General features: G+C 36.8%; 1 protein-coding gene across 1 annotated transcript; it reads right to left on the bottom strand.

Moving 5' to 3' along the window:
- Positions 1-2,347: 2,347 nt before the first annotated feature.
- opn4a (opsin 4a (melanopsin)) lies at positions 2,348-24,175 on the bottom strand. The gene is made up of 12 exons (XM_067385222.1): positions 24,019-24,175; positions 18,078-18,082; positions 13,825-13,967; positions 12,491-12,624; positions 8,274-8,477; positions 6,412-6,583; positions 6,016-6,177; positions 5,335-5,442; positions 3,996-4,191; positions 3,720-3,890; positions 3,283-3,360; positions 2,348-2,814 (listed from the first exon to the last, which is right to left on the bottom strand). The coding sequence occupies exons 1-12, from the start codon at positions 24,173-24,175 to the stop codon at positions 2,551-2,553; spliced, it is 1,794 nt and encodes a 597-aa protein (XP_067241323.1). The 3' UTR covers positions 2,348-2,550.
- Between the last annotated feature and the right edge of the window lie 3,446 nt (positions 24,176-27,621).

The raw sequence follows: 27,621 nt of genomic DNA, 5'->3' as shown, positions 1-27,621 counted from the left end.
AGAAACGTCCTATCTTCGTCTGTCCCAATACCCCCACTTGCATTCTTGGCCACTTAGGAGAATGTGTACGTGTCCCAGGTGCCAAAATAAAATCGAAAATATAAATCATTATTATAGGTTTACTACATGAGTTGTGTCCCAAATGACGCACTATACCCTATGCACTTATACACTATGTACTTGTGCACTATGCACTCATCCATGTAGTGCATGAATTGTATATGGTTATTTTGTCATTTAAAAACGGAGTCCGATCCTCCCTCCCCCTCCACTACGTAATTAAAGCTGCGACAGTCGAGTGCACAAAAGGTGATTCTCAATGTCAAGGAAGGATCCTCGGAAGCCAGAATTTCGAGGATGCTACGTCATCGACATCCGTCGAAGGACTGTTCCAATGTTGAGGATCCTCGGAATTTCAAACAAAGACTGAGTCCTTCGTTCGAAAAATATCCCATATACAGGAAAGGATGCATATGTGTAGCCTTCGTGCTCTTCATGCTCTAAAATCACCCACAATCCTATGCGCGCAACTTTGCGATCCTTGTTCAAAAAAAAAAAACAACAAAAAAAATGTTGGACGTTAGTGGGCAATATGCTTTCAAATGTACATTTATTTACGTTACCAAACATTTGTTATAACTGTAGTAATTATGTCAGATAAATAAAGTTTAACGTTTAAATGCCAGTACAAATTACTACCGTATTGATATTATAAACTATACAAATACAAATCACGTTATTGATGGCTAACTGAACCGGACCATTTAACAATTGTTAGCTTGGTTGCCGTCACCGGCATTTCTTTTACCTTTTGTAATGACGCAATGACGTGCACTTGCTAGTCTGTTCCATTTACGTGCTCTCCGAATGCTAAAGAGGAGCCTCGTCTAGCCTCTGAAGGAAGTGACTTGGAAGGACCAGTCCTGCCAAGGAAGTATCCTTGACATTGAGAAACGCCTAAAGTGTCCAACATTCCACACTTCGTTTTTTCCGTTAATTTAGTGCATCATCCGGGTATTTAAAGTGCACTTTTTCTTTTGGGAATTTTCTGTGTGAACACACTACTCGCACTATTTATACTTAAAAACGTCATAGAATAGTGCATAAGTAAGCAAATTGGGACGCACCTATGGTTTGGAAGTTTATATAAGTTTAACATTTTGTAATTTATCAACAAAGTTACAGAGTGTTGCTTTAAGTCTCAAGATCTAAGAAGTTTAATAATTAAAATAAGATCCTAACAGAAATCACAATGTTTCCTAAACAGGATGTTATGATGTTTAGGCTCTGTGGAAGCAAATCAGAGAACATTTTAGCGTCTCAAGAGCAAAACTCACATACCGCAATCTTAAGATGATCCTGTTACGCAAAACACATTCAGGCAGAGTCTCACTTTGAGTGAAGATTGGCTGCGTCCGAAAACCTAGGTAGCTGTCTGGCTGCCTCGCTGTCTTATAAGAGAATGACTTGTACGGCAGTGTTTGTGCATGAAGGCACCTCACAAAATTGATTTCGGACAGACTTCTGAGGCAGCGTAACAGTTTAATGATCTACAGCAATATAGCGCGAGCTTTGGTGAGAACTAAACAAATATTTAATTACTACAGTAGTAATTTCTCGATAGAAATGATATCAAAATTTAAATGTTGGTCAAAATCGTACATTTATACACAAACTGAGCAGCAAACGCAACTTTTGGACGCCATCTTTATTTTTCTAGCTCAACTCAACTGTCAGAATGGAAAGCACAGGATTGTGGGATATCAAAGCCTGCTAAGGATACATCTACGCTTCCTTCAAAAATCTCAGGAGACAGAAAGTGATGCTAGCATTGGATTCGGACGTGCCTTGATGCCTTACTACCTTGAAATGTGTCCTCAGAAGGCAGCATTTTCCAGTTTTCAGACGCAGCCATAGTGACGTTAAAGGGATAGTTCACTTAAAGGTGCTCTAAGTGATGTCACGCGTTTTTAGGCCAAAACATTTTTTGTCACATACATCTCCTCACTATGCGATAGCTGCCTGTCCCCTGAACACACTGTAAAAAAAAACCGCGGTCTCTGTAGCCGCCACAAGCTCTGAAAACGAAAAAACATTTACTGATCAACATTTACTCACCCTCAAGTAGTTCTAAACCTGTATGAATTTCTTTGTTCAGCTGAACACAAAGGAAGATATTTTGAAGAATGTCAGTTAACTCACCCCCTATTGACTACCTTAGTATTTATTTATCTTTCTTTTCTATAATTCTTTGTGCTCAGCAGAACTAAGAAATTTATACAGGTTTGGAATTACTTGAGGCTAAACTATCCATTTAAAACAGAGGGAAACAAAGGTGCTGGTCATCCTGTAACAGTTGAGGTCGTCAAAAAATTGTATTACACATGAAATTGTATTACACTTTCACATTTCAACTTTCTCTTACCCTCTTAATAAATGTCTATACCACAAAACATGATAACTCATAAAAAAACAAAACAAACAAACAAAAAACACTGAACCCTGACACAAAGCTTAAAGGTAAGATTCAGATGGCGAGTGGTACAAACACTAGAGATGTTTAGGGCGAGGGTTGTCTAAATGAGTGGGCTCAGGTGTTTCAGCAGCAGTGGAGAGAAGCACTGCCCCCTGCTGGACTCCTCCACGAGAGTCTCTTCTGGGCGGATTTGCCCCAACACTGGACATACTTGAGCGGCTGCTTCTGTAGCTGGGCCGTACTGAGGGCAGGAAAGAGCTTGACTCAGAGGTGATGACAATGCTGGGAATCCGACCAATCGCACCCCTTGAAACTGGCATGTCAGTACTGTCACCAGCCTGCAATTCGCACAAAAGAAAGTTTGGATATTGTCGTCTATCAGCCTATATATTTTACATTAAATCAGAATTAATTTTTCCTGCAGATAACACTGCTGCAATTAAACTCAACATGACCTCAGCATAGTTCAGCATTATTCTCAGTTTAATTAATAGGCATTCATGTATGAAAGATGATTATTATAATTATTCTTTCAAGGGCACATATTTCCATTAAGTGGAAAAATGGAACAGTCATTTTATTATATGCTTTTCTTCTGCAATCAATATTCAAATTCATTCACTAATTACCATTTTGTTTTCTATACAGCAAATCATGATTCATCAAATTCATTCTAGCAATTTATGCTTGCAGATTTTTCATGTTCAAATTTGATTGCTTGGGAGAGTTCTTGAACCATACCGCCTACAGGATCCCGCAACAACTTGAGGAGTGCAGGTCAGCAGTGAGACTGGTTTATATTGAACTATTAAATTGAACAGATTCACTATCAGACTTACAGGTTGAACGAGTCCGACCACAGACACATCCACATCAGAGGAGCTCTAGGTCAGAAATGAGAGAGAGAGAGGTCACTAACTAGGTACATGCACCACCGTTCAAAGGATTGGGGTCAGTAAGATTTGTTTTTAAAGAAAAATGCTTGGTCATACTTTTCAGTGAGGCTCAAGACGAGTCTTATTGATTATTTTTCTATTGTCCATATGACTCATGCTTGTCACTGTCTACTTTGATTATGTGGAACATTGTTGGATTAGTTCTTTTATGTTCAACAGAGCAAGATGGGGATAAACAGAGGATGACAGAATTAGCCTTTTAACTATCTTGAAGTAAAATGTTGGTAACATTCCTGCATTCCTTCGATACTTGCCACATATGGAATACATTCAGCCTGTGAGGTCACCTTTTCAAAGATACCCGAATCATGGCTTTTGAGCTTAGACTTGAAGCTGGATGAGTTACATGGTTTGAAGTCTGGGATCTCCGCAGTGTCCCTGCTGATGTCACAAGACACCTGCCGGCTGGCAGGTCTGGAGCTCACGCTCGAGAGATCAGCCTCAGTGTCTGTCCAGCCCTGAAGATTAGAAAGAGGTCAAAAAATACAACCATTACAATCACATTTACCCACATAAGAAGACTAATCATCAAATCTACAGGTCCATCAGGCAAACACACTCACAGATTCGCTGTCGGAGGCTGAGGAGAGCCGGGACTTGCCAGTGCTGGTTCTGCGGAACTGTCCGGACATATCAGAGGACTGGCTTGTGACGGTGGAACGGCGTGTGGACATGAAGCTGCTCTGGAACGAGTGGAGGTCACGCTTGGGGACGCACAACAGCACACGAAGACATGGAATGTATTTCGCTATTGCCAACCTGACAGACACAGATACAGGGATAAGACACCTTAGACATGGTGGATCCAAAAATGACAAGATCTAAATATGTTCAGTAAAAATAATAATCATATCAACATTAACATTGATGTGTAAATTTCTAATTTGATTGATCAGTTTTCTGGTATTGTTGTTATTGTCAACTCAAACAACTCAAACAAAAACTGTTAAAAATGTTTTCAGTAATTAAAATACAGCTGAAATAAAATAAAATATAAATTAGATCAAACAAAACTTGTTTGCATTGCCAACTGACTTAGCTGAAGTACTAAAATTACTAAAACTGAAATTAATAATAAATTAAAGCTGAATAGATATATAATAAAAATGACAAATGCATTTAACAAAATGACTAAAACAAACTAAAATAAAAATAGCTAATTAAATATATTACAATACACTATAAAAAACAGCATATAAATAATACTAAAATAACAATGACAATAATAAATGTAGAAATCAAAGTGTGTATATAAACATTTTTCAATTTAGTAAAATCTATTCTAAAGGCAGCAATGGGGTCAAAATATATGCAATAATTTCAGAGCTCTGCATTAGCAGATTTAGCAATATTTGAAACAACATTATTACATTTTACAACTAAATTAAAATAAACCTTTTGTCATTGCATGAATGGAAGGAAATTTGGTCAGTGCGTAGGAACTAACATGTGTTTAGGGAAATGCTGTGGTTTAGTGTTGTTGGAGAAAATCAAATCAAAAGGACTTTTTACTCTAGCATGGTACCATACCGTCAGGATGCTCAGCGCTGGATTAATTACTCTTTATGCTCAAATGGATATTTAGGTTAATTAAATCAATCAAAATGGAATTTTACACTTTAACCCAGAAGCAAGGCCTGTTTCTGATCAATTTGTGAATGAATGGCTCAGTGAGCTAGACACTAGTAAAATTAAAACAATCACAGTTTGCCTCAGGTGTTTAGTCTTAATGGGGCCAGACCAGGTAATGTAATCTAATCTAATCTGTAAATGGAAAGTAAATTTGTCCATTTACCACTTATAGTACCATTACGTTTTTTCATGACCACTTCGGGAGTCAAAACTCAACCAATCTGGTTCCAAATATATTAAACCAACAATGATACATAGAGACTCCTGTACCTGTATTTAGGGTGTGTGATGGCATAGATGATGGGATTGTGGATTGCTGAAGCTTTGGCTATCACAGCAGGTACTGAATTCATATACGGTGTGAGCATGTCAGCATACCTGCAAAACACATGCAAAATAAGTGCATACATTATTTACATTATGCTAAATCAAACAGCTTCAAAATGAAAACAATACAATTGTATATTATATTATATTATATTTAACATAAGTCTCTTATGCTCACAAAAGTTGCATTTATTTGTTTAAAAAATACAGTAAAAACAGTAATATTGTGAAATATTATTATCATTTAAAATAACTGTTTTCTGTTTTAATATATTTTAAAATGTAATTTATTCCTGTGATGGCAAAGCTGAATTTTTAGCATCATTACGGTGTCACGTGACGTTCTTATTATGCTGATTTGGTGCTTAAGAAACATTTCTTATTTTTATCAATGTTGAAAACATTAGTGCTGCTTAATATTTCTGTGGAAACCGTGATACAATAGAGATCTTATGTAACATTATATGTCTTTACCATCACTTTTAATCAGTGTGTCCTTGCAGAACAAAAATATTAATTTCCTTAAAAAGAAAATCTTACAGACCCCAAACTTTTGAATTGTAGTGTATATTATATTATATTATAAATTAAATTGTATTGTGTGCAAAGATTGGATTCATTTACCCAGCAAAGGCTGTCAGTGCCACAGTTGAATATGGAGACCAGGAGATGACATACATGAGAATGACAATAAGAGCAATTTTCGCCATCTTCCACTCATTTTTCAGTCGTTGGAATCGTTTCATTGAGTCCCTCTTGTTATCTCCATTAATTTTGCCCACAGCTCTTCCAAAAACAAAAAGCAACAGTTAAACAACATTAATTTCCTATCAACATTAATATCTTATCATTAATTTCATCAATAGCTTATCTAATTTAAATAGGTCATACCTTAAAATAATGAATAATAATGTATAATAGAATAATAATACAAAAGACATTTTAACAGCGTTGGAACACTGCTGACATTTCGTATAATAAATTTATACTGTATTGTTAGATCTGTTTCAAAGAACTCACTCATTAGTGCTGCGAATGGAACGAAAAATAAAGAAATAGCAATAGATGATGACAATAAGTGGAATGAAGAAGACAAAAGTGAAGAGGAGCATAGTGTAAGCTCGCACGGAGGGTGTAAAGGTCATATAATCCCAGGTGCAAGAGGTCAACAGCCCTTCAGGAACATAAGCACCTGCAAAACAGACAGACAAAACATAAAATAACAGAATTTGCAGAGGGAAGTGAAGGATAGCCAGCAGTTAAGCTTTTTACACCCAGTGAAATATTGTGAGAACTAGAACAAACTCGCACAGAAAAAGGATTTAAGACTACTGTCTGGCTGCTGGGCAAACCCAGTGAAATACAACCCAATGCACACACAGCGGAGGATATTTTTGAAGTACGCTATAATCATAGTATTTCTTATCGGCACCAATCACAATCTGACTTTCATGCGTGTGGGCTGTCAATCATTAGTTCCCTGAGGCTTGAGGTTGGTGTGCCGATCAGCGGTTAAGATATAAGCTGTCAGAAACATTAAAGGAGACAGACACCCTTCGTGTGAAGAGCAGGTTGCCTGTAAACCAGAGACAGAAAATGCTAGAGAGGCAAAAGCACTAGGCTTTACCAGTCTATCCCTGTTAAGCCAAAAGCCTCGGTCCTCAGAGACCACCTTTACGCGGCACAGATCAGAGTCCAACAACGCTCTGTTTGCAAAGCCAGCCATTGGCTAACAACTCACATGTTGGTGTGCTCACACATGGATGATCCAGAATGCTCAGAGTACCTGTCCTAATAGATTTGAGCTAATAAAAGACTGGTGCATCCTGTGAAAGGATTTTTAAGTGAGCATCAAAGGTATAGTCAACTCCATTAACACAGTACCACATTTAAAAGTATAGTTCAACCAAAATTAAAATGATCCCATTATTTACTCACCCTAAAGCCATCCTAGGTATATATGACTATCTTCTTTCAGACAAACACAATCAGAGTTATATTAAAAAATATCCTGGCTCTTCCCATCTTTATAATGGCATTCGAGATTTAAAGCCCAAAAAAGTGATTCAATCCATCACAGTCCATACGGCTCCAGGGGGTTAATGAAGTCCTTCTGAAACGAATCGATGGGTTTTTGTAAGAAAAATATCCATATTTAAAATGCAAGTCGAGTTCCGGCGGAAGACTGACCTCTGCCCCAACGTAATACTATAACTCTGATTGTGTTTGTCTGAAAGAAGATAATCATATCATATAAATCATTTGATAATTTTAATTTTTTGGTGAACTATCCCTTTAATCACCTACAAATGCAGGGTCATGATATGACACATTGACAACTGGCTTAAAACATTTTTTATTTTATGAAGTGACACGAGTGATTTGTTTGCACACACACACAAAAATAAAATAAAAAAACACCACTTTATTTACAAACAAGTATTAATCTCCAGAGAGCACTGTTGTGTTGACCAAAGAGCATATGTTGTTGCTTGAACACACGTTAGAGATTAATATTTTGTAAATAAAGTGGTAAATTATGTTTTTTTTTTGTGCAAACAAGGCACTCGCATTGCTTCATTAAATTGAGATTAAACCACTGGAGTCACCTGGATTACTTTTAAGATGTCTTTACTACTGGGGCTTTAAAGTGGTAGTCGCGTAGGCTGTCAATGGAGGGAAAGACAGCTCTCAGATTTCATCAAAAAGATCTTCATTTGTGTTCTAAAGATGAATGTCATACGGGTTTGGACCGACATGAGAGTGAGTAATTAATGACAGAATTTTTTAATTTTTGGATGAGCTAACCCTTTAAGAACACTTTTAAAGTAAAACATTTTGGTTGGTTTAAAATGGTAAAACACTAATTATACTACACTTACTCCATCCGAAGAAGGGTGGCAGGCTCCAGCCAAGTGAATAGGCCCAGGCTATCAGAAGGATCAGCAGAGCTCTCTTCTGAGACAACACACCAATGGAGGCTAACGGCCGCGTGATCACAAAGTATCGATCCACTGCGATGACCATGAGCGTGATCATGGAGCAGATGCCAAATAAAGCCCCACAGAATGCATACAGCTCACAACCTAGAGAGAGACAGAAGGAACAGAATTAAGTGAGTCTGTACACTGCAAAAAATGCTGTTCTTACTTGTTCTTACTACTAATGCTGAGTTTTTGTCTTGTTTCTAGTCAAAATATCTTAAAGTTCTTAAATCAAGAAGCATTTTCTTGACAAGTAAAAATTATTTTCTTGTTTTCAGGAAAAATAAGTCAAATTTTTTCCTTAAAACAAGCAAAATAATCTGCCAATGGGGTAAGCAAAATAATCTTATTTCAAACCAAGAATAAGCTATATAATCTTGTTTTCAGTTTGGACTAAGACTGTTTTGCTTACCCCATTGGCAGATTATTTTGCTTGTTTTAAGGAAAAACATGCTTCATTTTGATTTATTTTTCCTGAAAACAAGAAAATTATTTATAATTTATTATTATAAATGCTTCTTGATTTAAGATATTTTGACTAAAAACAAGACAAAAATTCTAAGTAAGAACAGCATTTTTTGCAGTGTAACCACGCACAATTTAGACAGTGTGAACCAGATTTTAGACTCTTAGCTGGCAGGAACACAGACTGCTGCTGGCTCCATTTGAGGGCCAACTTCTGAGGCAGCAGTTTAATAAAATAATCTGTTCTGAAAAACATACAGTGATTATGTTGCCCACAACAGTTGTGCCCTAATGCTTAGAGAGTTGGACCTGTAACCCAAAGGTTGCGGATTCAATTCTCAATACCAGCAGGAATTAACTAAGGTGCCCTTGAACAAGGCAAACTAACCTCCAATCGCTCCCCAGGCACTGCAGTAAATGGCTGCCCACTGCTCCAGGTGTGTGTGTCCATGGTTTACAGTGTGTGTTCTGTGACAAATTCCAAGTATGGGTTACCATACTTGGCCTTTATGTCACATGTCACTTTCACTTTTTTTTTTCCACTTTCTTTTTGGTTACTTCAGTACATCTTAATTTGTTGATAACCAGATTTGTCGGTATATATATATATATATATATATATATGCTTAGGTTAACTGACTCAATGTTACAAAAATGTGCACTGGAAAACTTTTTTGGGTGTAATATTTTGTATTGCAGTGCAGTTTGTACATATGATTTCTTTTTAAAATAGCGATTCTCAACCTTTTTTTTTTTTTTTTTATTCCAAGGCTCCCCCATTGTCATTGATTTACTGGATAAGTATTACGGATACAGTATAACTCAATTTCTACCCAATAAAACATTTTAGAGCTTGTCATAACAAGTAAAATGTATATTGATTCATATTGATTTATGATTTACATGACTTTCCCGGTACACTTTTTTCTAGGAACACTGGTTCTATAAAGGATTATTAGTTGTTTTAGCTTATTTTAATGCTTGTTTTGTCATCTTAAGGCCATCTTGGAATTTTGCTGAGGCCCCATAGTGGGCCCCGGACCCCTGGTTGAAAACCATGGTTTTAAATTAACTTCCACCCCACATATCTAAATGCACATCATTGTAACCTAGCAACGCTACTATTCTATGTGGAGCCAACTTCACATAAACACACAAATAAAGGAAGCGATCTGTCTAAAGGCTATTGCTCATATTGCTCATATGGGTCTTTATGAAGGCTATTGCTCATAAAACATCAGGTCAGCAATAAAACATGTCAAACAGAAGAAGAACCAGTGGAGCAGAGAAACAGGTGATTTCACACCATTATACTTGACAGACACAGTCTGCCACCTCCTCAATATCCACACACACCTGTCTTCGGTGCTGTCAAAGCGTATGCAAACAACAGAATGAGCGGCAATGCATTCAGTCTGATTTATGGTAATTGTGCTTGTTTTCTCAGAACATATTAACTGGATGCACTTTAATAATTACAAAACAGAAGCTTCTGTTATTGAATATAATCCTCTCAAACATCAGGATGTCTTCTCTCACACTTTGTCAGGTAGATTATGCTTTCAGGTTAATCCTGGAAGAGAGCATTTTTGTGAGTTATATCTGATTGATTGTGAAAGCTTTCACAGGGATCAAGCCTACGGTTGTCACGATTGAATTAACGGTGGTCATAATTGTGCATTGTGCAGTCAGACCTTACACAAACAGGAAGAGCATCTTTTAACTCTTTCCACCAAATGAAACTGGGTCAGAGCCCCTCCTCCACGAGGGAGGCTTCAAACTCCGCTCAGACAAGCATAACGCCTCAGGATCCCAAAAGGGAGACCAGGGGCTCTTCTGTTTGAATGGAAGTCAATGGCGTAGGTGCCTTCAATATGCTGAACAAACAGCTTTGAGTGTAAATTACATAATATATTGATGTTAGTGACTGCTATGACAAATTAGGTGTTTTACATGACAATATTTTGTTACAAGCAGGACTGATTTATAACACACTGCACATACAGAACATTTATATCTGTCATATCTGTCTGGACTTTTATGTTACTTCCTGTCCTGAGTGCCATGTTGTGGTCCTTTGTTATTTTTTCCCTTGATTGTCTCCAATATCAGTGGTTCTCCCTGTTTTTGACTCCATAGTCCCTCATTGTCCAGAACAACATTTGAAGGTATTTTTCCAGTTGTTCATAATTTACTGGATAAGTATTAAGGATTAGGATTTAATTTGTTTTTTTTTTTTACTCAATGTAAACCCAAAATAATTTGAGCTTGGCACAACTAGAAAAATGTAGTTCATTTGGCTTATTTTAGTGCTTGTTTTGTCTTATTTTAAATGATTTTAATTCATCTTGAGGCCCCCATGGAAGTTTGCTGAGGCCCCTCTGGTTGAAAACCACTGATTGATATGGTCTCCACCAAAGTTCAGATTGTCATATCACTGGTTTTGAGATCTGCTACATGTTTTCCAATGAAAGGGACCTCGAATTTGTCATCTCCACATAAGACAATAAGTGTGTTCGACAATGCACAGATGAATCGGTGTATGACATCAAAGTACTGCGAGAGCGATTCAAAAGCATACAGTGTACTTTGATGTCATACACTGATCGGTCTGACTCTGTGCAGCACTGCTTCAAGTCGAACATACCTAATATTTGAGAATATCTGAATCTCTGGGTGACCTGATTTCCTGTCACAGAGGGGAAGAGCGGACAACAATTCCATGGCTGTCCACTCACTTAATAATGTTGGGTTAAAAATAACCCAACAATGTTAAAAATGACCCAACTTTTTTGGGGGGAAAAAACCCCAACAGAGTGACCAATATGTGTAACCCAACGGTTGGGTTAAAAAAAAAAAAAAAAACCCACCATTTTATACTGTGCAGTAAACCCGCTGAACACAAAAGTTCAGCATCAATCACTACAATAATTATAATCACAGAGCACTTGCTCTTAATGCAAACGTCAGCAAGCAGAAGATTCCAACAAAACCCAGTCAAGGCTGATGAAGGCAATTAAGATTCGGTCCTGATAGGAACTGACATTTAAAACACCTCAAGGAAAAAAAAGCCTTCCATCATCTAATATCACGAAGGCAGCATTTCACAGCTGAGCAAAATGACTAGCTAGTACTGAAAATCAACAAGAAATTGTGTTACGAGCAATTTAGAAAGATTATGATTTGTCAACTGATGAAAAAGAAACAACTGTACTAGAAAAGGTTACATAAATCTGTCAGAAATGCATTCATCATTCTTAGCAACAAAAACATGAGAAAGAATGGCATGAATCCTTGTTAGTACTGAGGAATCAAGGTCGTCTCCAAAGGCAACCTTTCCTTCATTTAAACCTAGAAGTGATCCATTCAATCACACCATCTAACTCTCATTTAATCTTAAATCTGTTCATTATAATTCAAAAAGTATAGTAGTACAATAAATCATGGACCTGCATGTTTTATGTCAGACACTGCCTACGCATTAATGATCTATCTGCAAAGATAAGGCTGGATAAGTCTATGCATTTGACTGTCTGTGTATACAGTTTGGCTGTACTTGCAAGTTGATTGATTCTGTTTGAGCACAAAAATTTACCAAATCTTGTCAATGTCCTTATAGTGAAACCATGCATGTACATTTGTGTGTGTACCTTTCTCCCCAAAGATCCATCTCTTGTGCATGCTGGTGGTGAAAAAGATGGGCGCCTGGGTTGCACACATGAGGAAGTCTGTGATGGCCAGGTTTATTATAAACAAGTTGGCAGGTGTCCTCAGGGTCCGGCTCCTACACACACAAACACACAATCATTTGTTCATTTCTCTGTTCATTTGGTAGATTATATTAGTTTTATGATGTCTGTGAGAAATTCAGCCTCCATGTGCAACCCAAATAGCTCCAAACTAAGTCAAACCGCTGTCTACAAGAAACACATAGTGGAGTTTCGTAACTGATTAAATCAGTGTTTTTGAACGAGTCAGTTGAGTGACTGATTCATGACTTACTCTGACAGTCACTTGTTTCGTTCCTTAACAAATCAGTGTTTTAATCGAACTGAGTAAGCAGATGATTCAACGACTCACTCATAAACAAAGTCACTTGTTTCGTTCCTAAATGAACTGGTGTTTTTGAACGAATCGGATGAGTGATGATACATGACTCACTCAGTCACTTGTTTCATTCCTTAAAAAAATCAATGATTTTAAATGAACTGGGTAAGAAGGTGATTACATGACTAATAAAGAAAGTCACTTGTTTCATTCCTGAATGAGCCAGTGTTTTTGAATGAATTGGATGAGCGTCGATACATGACTCACTAAGACAGTCACTTGTTTCAATCCTAAATTAATCTGTTTTTAGTCGAATTGGTTGAGTAGATAGTCACATGACTCACTCATAAAGTCACATGTCTCGCTACAAAATGAATCTGTTTTTGAATGAACCAATTGAGTAGATTATTCCATGACTCACTCATAAATAAATTCACTTGTCTCATTCCTGAATTAATTTTTTTTTTAAAGAAATTAGTTGAGTGAGTAATTCATGACACACTCAGAGTCAACTGTTTTGTTTTCTGATTGAATCAGTGTTTTTGAACAAATCCTTTAAGTGAATGATTCATGACTCATCCAGAATGTCAATTGCTTTGTTGTAGGAATCTGTGTATTTGAACAATTCCATTGAACAACTCAGACAGTCACCGCCTACTCACAACCTAATAGCAATGAAATCTGCAGAAGTCAAAATTCCCCACCACGTGCAAACACAAACAGGCACAAACTGTGAAAATTCCAGTGGTCTTAGAATGCCGCTCAACCAATTAAATTGGAGGAGTGGAACTAACTATTGTGTAAATTGTCTATTGCAAGTTACTAACGCACCAGTCTATCTGACTACATTTTGGCTTTTTCTTTTGATAATGAACAATAAAGCATGTCACACATTGTTTTCATAATACTTGTTCAACTTCCTGCCTGTTCTTCTCACCTGCTAAATGCATAGATGACCAGGAAGTTGCCCAACATGCCAGTGATGCCAACAGTAAGAATGACAGCACCAATAGTGTAATGAGCATGATCAGGCACATCCACCGTCGGGAAAGGGTAAACTGACTCTTCTACCATGGCAACCTTGAAGACACAGAAGAACACATTAATTAATAGCTCAGATGAAAAGCATCAGTTGCTGTTTTACAATGACCTTTTCATCAAAGAGGGTGCAGTCTGTTTAAGAAACACCATTAAGCCTGAAGCTGACACCAACAAGACATTCATTCATTAAATGGGAGGATAGTAGATATATAAACAATACTGACACACTGTAATGTTTTTGTATATTTGATATGATAAAAGATAAATACATCACTCATTTCAAACAGATCTCAAGATCTCCTCCTTTTTTCAAAAGCTTATATCCAGTTGTAGGCATCTCACCTAAATGGAAATTTGCACTATATTATAAACTGATAACAGAGTATTGAAAACAGAAGGTGGATTTAGGGGCTTTTTGAGTTTATAAACCTATATACAGTTGTAATCTGTTTTTGTGAACAATGAGCTTTGTTTTCTTGTATATATTTGCAGTAAACAATTCATTATTCACCAGAACAATACTGATTTATACTGAACACATTGTATTAATATTGAAAAGTTTGTAAACTGGTAATTTCAATGAAATCCAATTATTTGCAGCTGATTTTCTTGCACATTTCAATCTTTGAGGAATTTAAACAGGCCTAAATGACAGTGAGCTGGCATTTCTTAAATCTTTTTATTGGAGGCAGGGGTCTAGATCAGGACATTTAATCTGCTCATATAAAAGTCTGCTTCTGTCTTATGTGTATTGTAAGCAAGAGTATACATTTGAATAGCTGAAAACTTTATTATAGAATAGATTATTCTTTAACTTTTCTCTTGATTTATAAATGACAAATAAACAAGATCTACAGTAATTGAAGGCCAATAAGAAAAGCTTTCTGTCACTTCGAGCAGTAAATCATTTCAAATAAACTGAAACAGATACTTAAGAAACGCTATATGGCAAAGGTACTGTTTTTGATGGCATAATCTCTCACAACATTCAGTTCAATTAAACGCTTTCTCAGATCCTGGGATGTTATTGTATGCATTCCTTCAGCACCAGACAGAATTTTTTCCATATTAAGACAAAGCATTATGTCTGAAAAAAAAAAAAAAAAAAAAGGTTTGTAGAAGAAACTAAAATTGCTTCAAACTTTTTCTGAAATAAAACAAAAATAAATAATAGATTATATTAGAAGGTGGGTGGGGCACTTTCTCATGCCAGTTTTATTTCTTTAAAAAACATTATTTCTCAAAATAGTGATATATATATTAATATATAAATTAATATTGTAATATCATTGCAGTGTCCAACTTGTTGCTAAGCCTATTGTTTTCTACAAGATAAATTATTTGAACTTAAATCAATATTTCATATCTATATATTTATTTATATGGTAAATAGTTGTGTGATTCTGCTGGTCATTATAATGAATAAATTATTCATTATGTATTTTATTTATTTTGCTTGGCATGATACAGTGTAAAAAGGAACACAAAAGGAAATATTTGGCTTTCCCAGAGCAATTATGATTAAACGCAAACATTTCTTTGGCAGATATTTGTTTACTGCATTTTCCTCAGGAAATGCTTTAATGAAAGGACCTTTAAGTGTCAGAGCTCTGGGCACACGAGAAGGCAGTATACAGGACACGCTCTCCCGGAAAAGTCATTTCAAAGCAGATGAGTGTAACCATGTAGCCACGACGAAGGAAATATGACAAAGCAGATTCAGTCATTGCCTTCGGTATGTGTCAAGTGATGATGTGGAGGCAACTCTTTACCAACAAACTGTCAAAATCATTCATTTGTTATGTAAAACACAGAGTCAGCTATAACAGAACCATGCATTTTTTTCTGGGTCATATCTTCTTTTGCATAGATGTGTTCATGGTGTTCACGCAAGTCACGCAATCTGTCTAATTTGGCTATAGTTGCTTCTAAGTGAAAGATGAGTTTGAGCCAAAAGAGGTTTGCTTAGACACATAGCCTTTGACATCAACAAAATACAATATATGAGAAGAGTTTATTCCTCACTTTTACATTTATTTTGCTGTCCTTGTGATTATTTTAGTTTAATTTTACTTTTTGCATTTAGCACTAGTGATTTCTCCTGTTTAACAAACCACCAGTTGAGAACTACTCTGAATGTAGCTGATAAAAATCAGACTTGTTGAAACAAAGATCAAAACCTTGGAGATGTGCAAACATTGTTCCTTTTATAAAAACCCAAGCTAAATTTATACAAATCATGTTTCTTATCTTACTCAACCGACATGGGCCATTTTGTGTCATCAAAACATGTATTAAACCACTTCCATCCTGAGCTGCACTGGTGAATTTATTTGTTCTGAAGGTTCTTCAAAATATAGCAGTAGCCATTGCTGTGTGTTTTCATTCATTACTTCTGAGTTTGAGGTCAACTGAAGATCTAAGCCATGAAAAACTTTCAGGGCTGAGATAAGACTGTCTTATTTCTCTGGAATGAGAAGGATTCTAATGAAATAAATACTGTTTGAGTCCCACATCTGTTTCTCACTCAGGGTAATATGACAGTAACCGTGTTAAGGCATTTTGGTGGATTTTTCGAAGATGTTTCAAAATGAACCAGCCTCTTCAAAACCATGTAGTTTTTCCAGAGAAGAAAGGGTATTTTAAATTTACTGCAGATGATAATGCAAATGCACTGTCAGAAATTTTTTTTAAAAAACTTGTCAGAAGGGCAGTACACTTAAAGGTGCTAAATAGGATGTTTTGTTTTATAGATTTTTGCAATATTACTTGAAACTGTCTTTACTAACTGATAAAATACTTTATTAGGTGCACTGAAAGTAATAATATTAATATACATCATCTGTGCAGGAGGTAGGGCCTTAAAAACATCAGCCAATCGTTTACGCGATCATCGCGTAAACGATTGGCCCTCTGGCTTGTCAATCACTGCCATGACGTTCCTTGTGAGAGACGAGTGCGGCTGTGCGCCCAAGTAACTTTCCACACTCCACAGGCGCCGCATGCAGTGTTTTTGTCAGGAGACAGGAGTAACAACTGCGGATTATGAGTTACCTGCGGTAAGTCTGACATAATGAATCCAAAAAACACGACACAGCGAATGCCGGTGGTAAACACTCGTGTTCCAATACTCGTGCACGAGTTTTGGGAGGCGTTCCTTTGAAATGAGCTGTGAAGGAGGGGGGCTGTTCTTACGCATGCGCTCATTTCAAAAACTCAGTAACAGTGAATTCTCAGTCGACTAAAAAAATCCTCTCTATCACCTTTAAAGGGACATCTTTGTTCCTTATATGAAAGTCTATAGAATAACACTTAAAGGGACGTCACTTTCCCGACGAAAATGCGCTCCCTCAGCTGGACGGAGTGGCAAAAGAACCTGCTGCGTGACTGGATTTAGTAGAGGAAACTGCGAAAACGTGAGTAAAACTAACAAATTACACTAAAGGTTGGAATTGAATGTGTTCCTTACAACAAAAAAGTCTTAAAGGGACTTTGCCTCTATATAGCACTAAAGTGTATATTATACCTTAAAGTAGTAATATGTACCCTAAGAATGTTTATGGGTAAATAAAAGTACAAAGATATTTTAAGGTTACTACCCTAATGACAAGCCACTGTATCCCAAGTTTTGCACTTTTTTTTCTGAGAATGTGATATAATTGCTTATGAAAAGATTTGCGCTGGAAACAGGATCGCCTCACCACATCATGGCAACATAACACAGCAGAATAATTATGACATTTTTTTTACCATAATTCATCCCACTCCTGAGGACAAATACAACTCAAAGTCATTGTAATTGTTAACACTACTGATTCTTAAAAGAGAGCTTTTCTTCACCCACAATGACTTTGGAATTTCAAACCTCAATTAAACATTAAAATTAAGTGTACATCAAGGTTATGCTTTCTTGTGTTACATCAAGGTTATGCTTTCTTATGTTATATAATGTAAACATACTATATAATATGCCCCATTTTATTCATTTTGTAGTTCAGTCATTCATAAACATGATGTACCAAGCCAAAATAATAAGTAATTAATTTAAAAGAATCCTACATAGTGATTAGTGACCTATATTAAAGGTGCTCTAAGCGATCCTGGGCAGAGTAACTTCCTGATGACGATCGAAGTGTTGTGAAACAAAACAGAGGCTAGCTAGACCCTCCCTCCTCCCCCCCTCCCATCCGTGATTCCTGAAACAGTCATGAACGCGCATTTAAAATCATTCTTGTCGGTTATTGGCTGGAGCATGTTTATTATGATTTGTGGTCCAGGCTGCACCAGTTTGTTTTTTATTGCTGTTTTCGGAGCTTGTGTCGACTACAGAGACCATGTTTTTTACAGTGTGTTAGTGAGGAGATGTTTGCTGTATGTGACAAAAAATGTTTTGGCCTAAAAATGGCTGGGTCTCTACAGGTCTTATTCATCTTTTATGATACTTCAAATGCCTGTAAATTAACAGGATTATTCTGAACCTTCAGATACATTAATCTGTTATGTGAAAATCAATGTTTTTGCTGTTTTTTCTCTTTTTTTCCAGTTACATCATCCTTGAAATTAAAAGTTTATTTAAAAATGGAACATTGCTGTGCATTGTTACTGCATCCTTGGTCCAACTAACTGAGATATGAATGTACCGTCATTCACAGGATGTTCACAGCTGTCCTTCATATTTGGGTAAGATCTCTTGCGCTCCAGATGCTGCTGTGCTTGTTTGACTGCATTACCATGATTACTTAGTTAGCTCAGTTAGAAAGCAAAGCTGCCTGAGCTCGGCTAAACACACACAATGCTAATACCTCCCACTCTTTCATCTGAAACAGTTTTTCCTTAACGTAGCTGTTAAGTTCCACTGCGTGCTGTTGTCCTTTTGGGGGGCATTGTTCTACCAATTAGAAATAATGCTGCAGAGAAACAATGCGAAAGACGTGCCAATTTTGTCCAAAGCTGGCTTGCAAATAAGCCTGTTTTGGTTGATACACAATATATTGGGATTCAGTGCCAACAACCAGCCACTTGTTTTCTTAATGTTGTTTATTGTGAATGGCTAAATGCTAATGGAACTTGCAGAAGGTTTCACAATAATAATAGTTTTCATAATAAACATTTATGCGCCCACACAAACTGATATTAAGCACAAGAACCCAAATTCAACAAACTCTACTACACCAAATAAACTGTCCTACATCTACAAAACAATCTCCATTCGTCTCTGCTCACAGAGCATTATTTTTACCAATAGGAGGAAAAGAACACATTGAGAGGTCAATATGTGAGCATGAACCTGAATATGATTATATCATAATCGCATGATTATGATGCTTTTTTTTATCCTAATCTCTCATGGTCAGTGAAGCTGGTTGTCCTGTGAGGTTTTTTTCCATCAGTTTGAGACAAATGAGCAAGAGAACGCAAAACCCCCATTAACGTTATTGATAGACTTAAATCTATGTCACTATGGTCTGGAAAAAACATCTTATCAGCCCTGGGTGTCATTGGGTTTCTGGGTCACATTTTATGATTTATGTGTATGATTTATGCAAATATGAATCATCACCTAATAAATATCACTTGACCCAAATATGTATACTCCTAAACAAGATGCTGAAGGCTCAGAGTTACATAAAATAATTTCAAAGAGGTCAAAAGGTGATCCATTACAGTAACAGCTTTTGGGGACCATTTTAAGGTCTGCCCCATTACACTCAAATACAGATTCCAGATAAAATAAATACAGCACCCCCCTCTGTTCATTTTGTGTTAAAACATTTCTGCAACAGAGATTAGGTCAATAACAGAGTCCTATTAAATTTGTAGACGTTTTATGTAAAAATTAAATCATTCAAATCCCAGTCCAGGTCATTAAGTCATAATCTCATCTAAGTGAAATCATGCGCTTCTTTTGAATCAATGCCTGTCATAATTTCCTTTCAGCAAATCTAATTCATTGTAGTTATTTAGTCGAATAGTCTCATCTTCTTCATAGTCTAATTTTTAGATCTCATCTTCTGATGAAGACACGTTAAATTAAAGATGGGAACAAGCCATTAGCCATTAAAAATTACATTTCATAACTAAATGAGTAGCCTGGATGTCACTCTAAAAAAAAAAATCATACAACTAATACAAGTTTAAGATATGAGTATATATGTGGATTAAAACAGCCTTTTAACTTCAAATTTATTTATTTATTGGTTAAATTAACACAGATCCACCACACTTTCTGTTGAGTGGGCAAAGACATCCATCAGTATACAGCAGCAGTCCAGATAAGTTCAGTTCATTTAATGAAGGGAGAAACTGCAACATCAACATGCAACATGTAAGAGAAAACATAAACACCCCAAAGACATGCCCAATTAGCATAAATATGTAATTCAGTGGTACTCTTCTGCAGCACTGACATGCCTTCATAAGTCCTCTCATAGCTCAGTGTTTAATAAGTATCTCAACAGGGAAAACCCCAAGGACTTAACCTCACAAATACATCTTCAGTCTCAGACCACAGACGTGAGCCATATATGGTAAAATGAAGTAAGTGATTAACGTTGAAGGACAGTTTCAGTCATCTGTGTTTAAGAATTGAGATTTCAAATGAGAAAAATGCAATCCACCTGACTTGACTCAGTAGCATAAAGACACAGTCTAAACTGTAAGTATTAATATTAAAACAATTAAATTAAGATTATTGTCATATAGTTTTTTAAATTATATTTATTATAATATCTTAACTCCTGGAAAGGTATAGATTCACTAAATATCAAAATCTTTGAATATATTTCAGTTACATGAAATCATAAGGTGCGTCCCAATTTGCGTACTTGTGCACTATTCTATGACGTTTTTAAGTACAAATAGTGCAGTAGTGCGTTCACACTGAAAATTCCAAAAAGAAAAAGTACACTTTAAATACCCGGATGATGCACTAAATTTACGGAAAAATGAAAGGCGTTTCTCAATGTCAAGGAAGGATCCTCGGAAGCCAGAATTTCGAGGATGCTACGTCATCGACATCCGTCAAAGGACTGTTCCAATGTCGAGGATCCTCGGAATTTCAAACAAGGACTGAGTCCTTCGTTCGAAAAATATCCCATACACAGGAAAGGATGCATATGTGTAGCCTTCGCGCTCTCAAATCACCCACAATCCTACGCGCGCAGCTTTGCAATCTTGTTCAAAAATGTTTTAAAAAAATGTTGGACGTTAGGCAATATGCTTTCATATGTAAGTATGTTTACGTTTCCAAACATTTGTTATAACTGTAGTAAATATGTCAGATAAATAAAGTTTAATGTTTAAATGCCAGTACAAATTACTACCGTATTGATATTATAAATTATACAAATACAAATTACATTATTGATGGCTAACTGAACCGGACCGTCATTTAACAATTGGCTTGGTTGCCGTCACCGGCATTTCTTTTATAAATAACTAGTTAAGTTGTCCAATGTAATTTAACGTTAATATTATACCATTCACAGCATTATTCATAGCTTTCTCGTCTTTTTTAACAGCCCAGATAGCATGTAGTAATCAGCCCGAGCTCGGCTGCCCCGCGGCGCATGCGGCTCAGAATCGGCGTGTGTTAACCGGGCCGATTGTGGCCCGCAGCTCGCTCTGGGACATGTATATTTGTTACGGCTGTAAAGCACCGGGCCGAGTCCTATTCACTGTAACTGGCCCAACTCTGGCTATAGAGATCTGTGCCACTTCTGGCAATGACTCGGCTTATGTTCACTCACAGATGGTTACATAAGCAATAATTAAAATTGTCTTAAAATTGACAAGGGACCAAGGAACAAACGGAGGCGTTATACGTCTCCGTGTAGAAAACAAGCAGCTGTTTACCGGCGGGTAATGACGCAATGACGTGCACTTGCTAGTCTGTTCCATTTACGTGTTCTCCGAATGCTAAAGAGGAGCCTCGCCTAGCCTCTGAAGGAAGTGACTTGGAAGGACCAGTCCTGCCAAGGAAGTATCCTTGACATTGAGAAACGCCTGAAGTGTGGAATGTTGGACAATTCGTGCACTCAACTGTCGCAGCTTTAATTACGTAGTAGAGGGGAAGGGAGGATCGTACTCCGTTGTTAAATGACAAAATAACCTTATACAATTCAAGCACTACATGGATGAGTGCATAGTGCACAAGTACATAGTGTATAGTGCGTCATTTGGGACGCAACTACAGACTGTAAAAAAGATAGACGACGCAATGCTGCTTCCTTCTGAAGCCATAACGGACGCCGATGGGCGCTGACATGTTACGCAAAAACGTCAGTTTGGAACCTGGGCATGCGCAGAAGGAATCGTCAGTGGAGCCCGGAGGCGGAGTCGCGGTATCAAACTTCCGCCCAGACGGCTGCATCATCATTGATGTATTTTAAATAGGCTATATAAATTTACTGTACGTAATTTAAAATTCTACCTATAAAATAATAGGCTATTCTGTTTTTAGAGCAATAATATTTTTGAAACAGCAAATTCAGTAGATAAAACTCTAATAATATGCCACTTGACTAGAAACAACTCTAAAATGTCAGAAACGGTCCAGCCATTTTAAATAAAAGGTTTAAACTAACATTACAGGAGATCAATTACTGTAGACAGTGCTCGATAATTAATTAGAGTAGGCTATCATTAGTTTTATCCTGCTAATTATTATTTTATACCCATAAAAATAATTAGTAACTGCCATAGAACGATAACCTGCTTATTTTCCCGTCATGGCTAACGTTAGGCATGTTATCTTAACTAATAACGTTTATTAATTAGCTTGAAGCCCATATTTAACGTTACCGAGAAAAGCTCAGATATCCGTCAGATCCTGTAGGTCAGTTAGTACAGTTTACTGCTGAACAGCTCAATTTGTCGGTGTGAAATAACACAGAAACTGAAAATTAATAGTTATTTATCTTTAATCTCCCCTCGAAGCTCCGACAGTCCTCAGAGAAGCTGTCAATCAACTGTGAATCACGACGACACGCCCCGTTTCTATAACACCAAATTGCTAGCTAAAATCAAACTTATCACAAAAATGAACAATTTAATATAAATCAGCGTGATAACAAATACCTTAAATGACCAGAACCATCTTTCGGAAAATTTTATTTGAAGCATAATTTATTTTTATGTTTTAACTTAAGTCTCATTCGTCTGCATTGAGCGGGCGGGGTTTATGACCTGCATCCAGCCTCCAGGGGGCGATCAAAGAGCCCGCAGCTTCACTTTTCAGGACGTATGAGGCACACACCCGCATGAAATATATCCACTGGTCCAAGCTGATGTTGGTGATAGATTGGCACTTACTAACCTGTTAGAGATTAATCAAACTGGTTAAGGCTGGTGGACCACCTTAGACCAGTGACAAACCAATTACCATTTTGCAAACACTGGTTAAGCCAATGCTAATATGACATGTTTTTTCTACCCCAGAAGCAACACAGACCTTTTGTCACTTTTCACAGCAGGAAATTTCAAGAAATGCATCACTGTAGTAGGGTGAATTCAGGTTGATTGGGACACCCTTTTCCCAGTCTTCTCAATGGCAAAAAATGTCCCAATCACCTTGAATTCACCCTATTTAAACTACAGCAAACAATTTTGCTATAAACTTGATACCTGATAAAATACCTGTCCCACTTCACCTGACAAAAGTTTCAACTGTGTTTAAATGTTTATCATTATCACATAGCTATGACATTAAATGTTGTTTTTACATTGTTTTCATTTAGGATGGATGTAACTCAAAGACTTTCCCGCATTTGCATAGTTTGCCATATACTGACAGAGGTGAACTTTTTAAGCACCCATATTGTATTTAATTTCAGAACAGTTAAAATATAGGCTGTTTTGTCTATTTATCTTTATATTAAAAAGCACAAACCTATCCAACATCAGTACATTGCAAACATAACATGTTTATATTTAGAATATTGTAAAACCTACTGCAATTTGCACCGGAGACAAATTCATAAGATGAAAAGGTAAACATTTAAAGCATTTGGCCACATATAAATACACCTGAACATCTGCAAAGGAAAAGATGAAGGAAAACACTGAAAAGACAGCACTTGGAGAAATTGACTCACTGATGTGGTCGTGGGGGGTAAATCAACCAGTCTGTACGCGCTCATCACGGAGTTGTTCCACGAGGAGAGGCTTTCCACGATGCGCGTGCAGTTCGGGTCTTGTGTCGGGCACGAGATGCCCTTCCTCACTGAGCGCACGGCGCTGCTAACCATCACTCGCGTAACTGACAGAGAGCGGCACACCAGAAGACTTTTTAGGCGGAGATAAAAGTGTTACACGCAATTAGAGCGAGTGCCGTACAAATGTCAGATTCTGTTCAGTCGTGCTCACTCACTGTATGGGAGCGCTAAAAGAGCGCGTGGCAATCACTGTGTGCGCGCGCGCCGTAGTAGCTTTGACAGTCTACTCGCACGCCTTCATATTTATCACGCACTCAGACGGAAATTAGAGCGTACGTGACGTGACCCACAAACTGTAAATAGACAATTGTTATTAAAGGATTAGTTCACTTTCAAATTACACTTTCCTGATATTTTACTCACCCCCATGTCATCCAGGATATTCATGTCTTTCTTTCTTCAGTCGAAAAGAAATTAAGATTTTTGATGAAAACATTCCAGGATTTTTCTCCATATAATGGACTTCAATTGAGCCCAAACGGTTGAAGATCAAAATTACAGTTTCATTGCAGGTTCAAAGCGTTCTACACGATACCAGACGAGGAATAAGGGTCTTATCTAGAGAAACCAAGTTTTAACAATAAATGCTCATCTTGAACTAGCTTCTCTATTTGAATTCCAGCAGTGTGGGCGCTGCGAAGTGTATTACTGCCCTCCACAGGTTAAAGTTTGAACTAATTGTTATATACTTGCACTAACGTATTGTATATGACAATTTAGTTCAAACTTTGACCTGAGGAGGGCAGTAATACAGTTAGCACTGTCTACACTGCTGGAATTCAAGAAGAAGAGAGCTAGTTCAAGATGAACATTTAAGGTTAAAACGTATAATATTTTAAAAAAAAAATTAGAAAATGAGCGAAGGTTTCTCTAGATAAGATCCTTATTTCTCATCTGAGATCGCTGGGAACTGAAATTTTGACCTTCAACCTTTTGGGCTCCATTGAAGTCCACTATATGGAGAAAAATCCTGGAATGTTTTCATCAAAAACCTTAATTTCTTTTCGACTGAAGAAAGAAAGACATGAACATCTTGGATGACATGGGGGTGAGTAAATTATCAGGAAAGTTTTAAGTATGTGAAGGTTGGCTTAGTAATAAAGAAATCGAGACTTGATGGCCAGATTATTAATTTTACACCAAAGTAACATGAAACATTTAGCTGGCGATGTCACTTTGTAAAGAAACACTATGCACAGACTGAACACGCAATAGGTATGCGCATGACGTCACAGTTTTCACAAATTCGCATTTTTGCAGTTTACACAGAGACGATAACGGTATCTTTTCAAAAACTTGCACTTTAAAAGCTGTTTTCAAAAGTTTTGCATTTTCAGGCCCCCTAACGACAAAACCCATACAAATTTTTCAGTTTTTATATTCATTCATTTAGTTCAAAATGGTGTCTGTAAAATGGCCCCTGAATCTGACTCGCTGAAGACATTATATACCCATGTAGACACGGTACTTCCTTGAAAATAAATCCCAGCACAGTGCTACAACAACTACAATGAAATGACTCTTCACAATAGATAATGCTTTACAATTAACTCTCCGAAAATTGAAGCCAGTGTTGATTAGAGCTCTGACGCATTCTCTTTTTGCTAGCAGACTCAGTCTGTTCTGTGTCAATTAGCTGTGACAACTAACCTATGCCACTCTCACACCATACACGCGTCAAAGTAGCAGGAGCAACTTTTCTCTATTTACGGATATGATGAGACACGCATGGGTGAGTGATGTATGCAATTTCCTGTGAAAACCATCCATTCACGTCTAAAACATAAACACTTAGGCTTACCACAGTGAATCAGAGTAAGACAAAAACATGTTTTGGAAGAAGGATTGATGATGTACTGACTAAAAAAAAAGTTACACCGTACCTTTAAAATATGGTACCTTTAAATGTAATATTGAACAACACAATACAGTTAAAATGTTATGCTTTACCCTACTATTTTAGTCAACATCAAACTAAGTGCACTTTAAAGCACAACAAATTAAACAAACTAAAACTTTTACTTTGACATTATTAGGAAAATGCTATGGCAGTCAATGGGGGGCAAGATCTATTTTGTTGCAAACATTCTTCCAAATATCTTTGTGTACAGCAGAACAAAGAAATTTATACAGGTTTGGAACTAAATGATGACAGAATTTTCATTTTTAACTATCCTTTAAGTGTTTTAATAAACATAGTCATGAAAGTGTACTCTTTTTTTTTAAGTACAACTAAGTGGCCTTTTATTTTATTTTTATTTAAAACAAAACAAAAAAAAAAGATTTGAAGTTTAGAGAACACAGAAGTTCTTCAGTGTGATTTTGGTGCAGATGCCCAAAGGTTGGTCACTCTCACACACCTACACTTAAGGAGGCAAATGGCAGTTCAACAGTCAACACTCTCATCAGTCTCTCATCGGTCAACACACTCCCTGCAGGGGTTAAATCACTTTCCCTTGAATCATTCTTACTGACAAGTCAGAATCAGTCAGTCACAATGAACCATATCTCCTAAACCTGCCTTTTCTATCAATCTAGGCAAGGTGATGATCATAACAGCTGGCTGTGCTTCTGCAGTCACTTAAAAGTAATACAGGAAAATCACTGAATGCTGATTTGATGCAAAACAGTAGTCTGTCTCATCCTGCAAATCTCTCTGTTTTGTTGGTAACCAGCATTCATACCAAATTCACTTCAAATCACTTATTTCGTACAGATAGAAAATTTTAAAAGAATGTATGTCTCCTTTTAAAAAGACAAACTCCATGACATTCTAAAAACGTACTTAAAACCAGTAGTATTATTCATATATTAAAATAACCCTAATCACAGTCTGACCTGTGAACAGAGGGCAATAAGAAAGAGGTCAGATGCTGTGCTAATGGGGGATTAATGTGGCCACCTGTGTCACTGAATTGCATCTCTTCACAAGTCTAGTGCAAAACCAAACCACCAGTTTTACAGACTAAATACCAAATAACACTGGTCTGTACCAAACCTCACACGTTCCTGAATACAAAAAATATTTTCCAAAAATATTTCCTGATATTTTTTCCCCAGTATTCTCTCCATATTGATGAGGACATGTTTCTACATTAGTAAGAGTAAAAATTCACAACATACAGCAAGCCATTACAAGCCCTTTAAGGTCATTTTAAAAACCTATTTTAGTTTTTAGCTCATTTTAACCTTTTTAAAAAGATTCTAGTTTCCAAAAGATTCCACCATACCAAAACATTTCTTAGGACATATCCCTTTTTCAGAAATGATGGGATGCCTTCATGGAGAATTATTCTCAAAGGGAAACAAGAATCTATGTTTTGGTCTTTTAGGAGTGTTTCTACAGTGCTCAGTGTAAATGAGTACACCCCCTTTGAAAAGTAACATTTTAAACAATATCACAATGAACACAAAAACTATTTCCAAAATGCTGACAAGACTTAAGTTTAATATAACATCTGTTTAACTTATAACATGAA

This window comes from Chanodichthys erythropterus, chromosome 5 (assembly GCF_024489055.1).
Source record: "Chanodichthys erythropterus isolate Z2021 chromosome 5, ASM2448905v1, whole genome shotgun sequence".
In the NCBI taxonomy this organism is placed as follows: domain Eukaryota; kingdom Metazoa; phylum Chordata; class Actinopteri; order Cypriniformes; family Xenocyprididae; genus Chanodichthys; species Chanodichthys erythropterus.
This window is presented reverse-complemented; position numbering and strand designations above follow the sequence as displayed.

Coding starts and splice junctions, on each gene's coding strand:
- opn4a (XM_067385222.1), bottom strand. CDS start 24,175: ATGGTTAGCAGCGCCGTGCGCTCAGTGAGGAAGGGCATCTCGTGCCCG. Junction 8,478..12,490: donor ATGGATCTTTGGGGAGAAAG/GTACACACACAA, acceptor GTCTCTCTCTAG/GTTGTGAGCTGTATGCATTC. Junction 3,361..3,719: donor ATTCGGGTATCTTTGAAAAG/GTGACCTCACAG, acceptor TTTCTGACCTAG/AGCTCCTCTGATGTGGATGT.